At 47.7% G+C, this 5168-nt stretch overlaps 1 protein-coding gene across 1 annotated transcript in view; it reads left to right on the plus strand.

Moving 5' to 3' along the window:
• The window catches only part of Slc6a3 (solute carrier family 6 member 3), a 32548-nt gene that overhangs the window by 3778 nt on the left and 23602 nt on the right, over positions 1-5168 (plus strand). The window contains exon 3 of the mRNA XM_005356710.2: positions 814-945. Coding sequence (XP_005356767.1) covers positions 814-945 — 132 coding nt within the window. The remainder of the gene's footprint in view (positions 1-813; positions 946-5168) is intronic.

Consider the following 5168-nt stretch of genomic DNA (forward strand, 5'->3'; position numbering starts at 1 on the left):
AAGCAAGGAAGGAAGGAAGCAAGGAAGGAAGGAAGGAAGGGCGGAAGGGAGAAGGGAGGGAGGGAGGGAGGACGGGAGGACGGGAGGACAGAAAGACAGAAAGGGAAGGGTGGAAGGGCGGTACGGTGGGCTCAGGCAAATCCATGAGCAAATTGCTTAATTATGTGCTCCTGAAGGTGAGAGAACCAGGCTCAGCAGCTCCAGTAAGTGACCCAGACTGACAAGGAGACTCCCATCTTCCTCATCAAGACTTTGGGGGAAAGCTGTAGCCAAACTCTGCCTCACTCAAGGTCAGATTGAAGGGAGCAGAGGACTCCAGTGAGGTTCAGCCTTTGTGGACTAGAATGTACAGTTTAAGCAGATCAAGCCCTGCCCTCTAGCTCCCAGAAACTCAGCCCAAGTCTCCAGCGAAGCAGGCTCTAAATGCCGGGATTAGGTCACGGATTCCAGGACCACAACTCTCAAGGGACAAAGTGGGGTATGAAGAAGCAGACAGCGCTAGGAACAATGCTGAGAAGTGGCTCCAGGCCTTGACTGCCTTGCCTCTGGCTGAGATCAGGATGTGGGGTGGGTGGACAATCAGAGGCATCGAAGGGAACACGTTCAACCCTGACAGCAGCTGAGACAGGAAAGGAGGCATGGTTTGCCACCCTTCCGACGTATCCCCTCGGGTGGTAACTGAACAGGAACCCCCACTAGACAGGACGCTGGGTGACAAGAACATACTTAAAAGCACAACGTCAAGGCCCACATGCAGATAATGAAAGTAGCCCCTTCTGTGGCCCCAAACTGAGGTTGCTGTCCTGTGCACAGGTGCCTTCCTGGTACCCTACCTGCTCTTCATGGTTATTGCCGGGATGCCCCTCTTCTACATGGAGCTGGCCCTTGGGCAGTTCAACAGAGAAGGAGCTGCTGGCGTCTGGAAGATCTGCCCTATCCTGAAAGGTAACGTGGAGGAACTTGGCCCCCACGAGGCATGGCCACGTCTCTAGGGGCTGCAGAACAAGGTGATGACCTTGTGTACAGACAGGTTCTACTCTCCTAAACTCTGGACATCGGCACATGCTCTTCTAATGTGGATCCTACCTTAAAGACCGTAATGACCAGGAATCTTCTAAAGCATTCTCTTGCTCCCAGGACAGGCTGCTCTACAGCTAAGTGGTGGTAAACTTGTCAGGGTAGTAAAATGGTAAGGTTTGAAAAACCTATTTATCTACTTTCATCTACTTACCTATCTATGGTCATTCAGCAAGCACCTTTGTCATCTATCATCGATCTGCCTATCTATTGATCCACCATCTATCTGATCACCCATCACCTGCCATCTATATGCATCACTCACTTACCTATCTATTGTCTATATACATGTCTATCTATTCACCTACCAATCATCTATTCATCTATCAATCTACCTACCAGTCATGCATTTCTTAACCATGTATCTATCAATCATCTATATAGCACAGGGAGGCCAAAGAGTGTTTATACAAGATGTCAACACTATGAGGCAGATGTACTTTATACTGAACCAGGCGGCCTGCCCAATGGTTGGCACTCCCCAGATGTCACCTTCCTTGATCCCAGGAGATCCCAGGTAGAGAACACTGTGCCTTCTGCATGGGAGATACTGACAGTGAGAAGGCTAAAGGCTTCTCCATGTGTTAAAAGCAAAGCCTGGGTCCTTCACAGACCTGTTTATCACCAGCCAGCTTTGGATCACCCTTGTCTAACTCAATGTCATCCCAAGGAGATGGAGTTCTAGGAGACTTCAAGAGGTTTTTTTTTGTTGTTTTTTTTGTTTTTTGAAGTTCTAGGAGACTTCAAGAGTTTGGGGGGAAAAGACCCAGTGAGGTTCCCCTCCAATAGTTGTCACTTGCCATGAAAATGACTCTTGAAAGAGTAGCATTGGGTTTTCTCAGAAGTATTTGAGCAGTGACTGCACGAGAGGAACCAGAGCCCCAGTCCCCGGTGCAATATCTGTGGGCTGGTGTTTGACACCCAAGACCAGAAACCATTGCTCTCAGTAGAAGCAATAACGGGCTTCCCACGGCTGTTCAGGCCACGCCCTTCATGGACTTGCTGCTCTTGTACAGCAGGAATGTGAAGGGCAGAGGCTGCTGGGTTTTGGATTTACATCTTTTAAGTGTTGGGTAGCATTTTCCCTAGGCTAAAATGATTCCCTGTAAACTCTGTAAAGCGGGACCTCGCCAAAACCTACGTCCATGCACAACTTTAGAACCAGACAGACCCTCTGGGGACACACGCTGGCACTGGATGCTCCCCATTTTGATCAAAATGTAGGAGTCAGCATTTAGAAGAATTGCATGGGACTGTCTGACACTGTCATTGGATCCTGATGGCACCCGGGAACCCTGTCACTCTAAGAGATGATTCTTGTGTTAAAGAGTTTCATTATCCACTTACTTAGTGGGTCAAGGCCAGTGGACTCAGTCTTAAGAGCTACAGATGAAAATGAATGGCTCGTGTTCTCCTAGGCTCTATCTAGCAGTGCTAATGGGACCCAGGGAGTAGACATTACTCCTGGAGCTGTAGTGGTAGCCGGAATGAGCTCCAGCCAAATCTGTCATTCTAGTGGCAGTTGATAAATGAATTGGAGACTCAGCCTGCCTATCCTTGTAAAGAAGACACGCCAAGGGTTGGTGGCGACGTGTGGTCATGCAAACTCGAGTGATGCCAGAATTTGACCTGCTGCACTTTGTTCCCTAGTCTCATGTCCCTTGATTGTGGAGAAAGCCACAGGATACAATCATTCCCGTGCCTCAATCCTCATTGGGAATCACAGGACTGAAAGATCAATAGGAAACCAGGAAAGAGAGCAGATTCAGTACCCAGGACTGTGGTCAGCAGAGGAAAGCTACTTAGCTCACACAGGGACCTACTCAGAGCACAAAGTTCTCCATCAGTCTCTGGGTATTAGTAATAGCGTACTGCTACAATCCCAGCACTAAGTAACCAAAGGCAGGAGGATTGCAAGCTCTAGGACAACTCGGGCAGCTGTCTCAAAAAAGCTCTTCCGTAAAGCCACTACAGGAATTATTTTTACTTTTATTCAAAGCCTCAGTAAAACTATTTTGAAGAGCACCAAGGTATTATGCAATGCTAGCAACTTCCTTGGAACACAGTGAAATTGAGCAAGCATTGATACCAATAGCTTTACAGAGGAAAGACCATGGCTGTGTAACTAGGTGAGTGAGAGAACTTCTAGAAGGTGGGTAGTGAGCGGAACTCAGTGATCCCTGCTCCCTAGGCTGGCTTTTATACCATTCTAAAGACAGGTCTGCAGAAGGGCCACGCCGGAACAGAGCAAGGTTGTGGGATGAGCCTATGAACCCCAGGTGTGGGATCCCAGTCGGAGACGTTCTTTTCAACCCCTAACTTAGGCTGGGGAAGCTACACTCAGAGAAGCCAACTTCCAGCTTTGGTATCAGAGCCCACTCCAACAGAAATCAGCAAGTGGTACCTCGGAGGGGGCGTGAGGTTATAAGAAGTGGCAGATTGAAACATGAAGACAGAAACATAGGATAGACCGGGAGGACTGAGGGTAAATACCAAACAGCTCCGAGTTTACTTCTCAGCCAGCATGTATACTAATTACAGGCAAAAGGCAGCTAGCCAACCACCTCCCTGTGCTGTCCTTGGGAGGAAGCTCAAGCAGGTGCATTATCTTATTCAGCTAAGCAACTTCTAATCTCTGACAAAGAGTGCCTCCGGCTGGCACATACCAGCCCAAATCTTAATACAAAATGTGCTCTTTCATCTGGGCAAAAATGCTTTCTATGGGCTAACACAGATGTTACTCCCAGCCCTCGAGGTTACTGGAAAAAGCAGAGCAGGCAATCCTGAACTCGAATGACTTAAGTCAGTGACTCCAGATGAAATCTGAGTCACATGTGGGCGCCCACACTTTGGCATCTGTGTAATCGTGGATGCTCCTCTCTCTCTCTCTCTCTCTCTCTCACGCACAATATCACACCAGCTACAATCCCTGGAGAGGCTTTCCTGCCCCCCTTAGATCACATGCCTTCTCTTTCCTTCTCTATCTTTTAAAAGTCTAGTTGAGAAAATTATCTGCATTTTCACTGGCCCAAATGGCAGTCCCGTGTAGACAGTGAAGATGACAGTTAAAACGTGGACAACTGGGGAATCAAAGGTTGAGCAGTTCCTTAGGAGAAGTTGGATTCTCCTGCCTCCTGCCAGTCTGTGTTCCAACCTGGGGAGTGGGTCTGCTTCAAAACCCAGATAGCCAAATAGTCCAAGGTAAGAACAGAATGCGAAACCCAAGGTGAGGGACAGTGAAGTCCAAAGTGAGACACTGTGAAGCCCAGGGTGAAGGCCCATAGTGGCTTTTCAACTGTATTTTAATAAATACTGCCTGAAGATCTGAGAGTAAAACAGTCCCACTGCTCAGCCTTGTAGACCAGGTTATGGTAACACACACCTTTAATCCCAGTAGCCACACTAGTTGGCACAGAAATCAGGTGGTGCATGCTTTTAATCCCAGCCCTAGAGAGGAATATAGAACTGTTTGTCCTTGATGGTCTTGGAGAAAGTGCATAAGTAGTTGTTAATGGCTATGTCTTAAGAGATTCTGGGTGACCCTAACAGGTATGGATGGATATAAATGGCTGTGGATGGCCTATATGATTCTGGGTGGCTCTAGATTTCCCTGGATAATCGTGGGCAGTTTTGTTTACCCTTTGACTTTGAATGTACCTGGGTTCTTGTGGATGGCCATAAAGGGTCCTAGCTGTCTTTTAATGATTCATGGTGGTTCTGGGCAGCATTGAGCATTTCTGGTTGACTAGGTACTTTGATGGCTCTGTTAGCATGGGTGTTTATGAAGGTTCTGATGGCTGTGGTTGGTTTTAAAGGTTTGCTGTGGGTCTAGTAGCTATGCTTGACTGACTGAGAGATCCAGGGAAGCTGCAGATAGCTCAAAATGGGCCTGAATGACCCTGGCTGCTTCTTGAATGACTGTGGTGCAAATGAATGACCTTAATTCTGTATGGCTTTGGCTTTGGGTGACACTGGATAACCTAGTGTATCTATGGCTGACGGTTAGGGCTACCTGAATGTTTATAGGGTCTTTTCAGATATTCTGATGGCCTTCGATGACCCCTCTGAATCTCTGGAAGACACAAATGATT

Source organism: Microtus ochrogaster, chromosome 19 (genome assembly GCF_000317375.1).
Source record: "Microtus ochrogaster isolate Prairie Vole_2 chromosome 19, MicOch1.0, whole genome shotgun sequence".
Taxonomy (NCBI): domain Eukaryota; kingdom Metazoa; phylum Chordata; class Mammalia; order Rodentia; family Cricetidae; genus Microtus; species Microtus ochrogaster.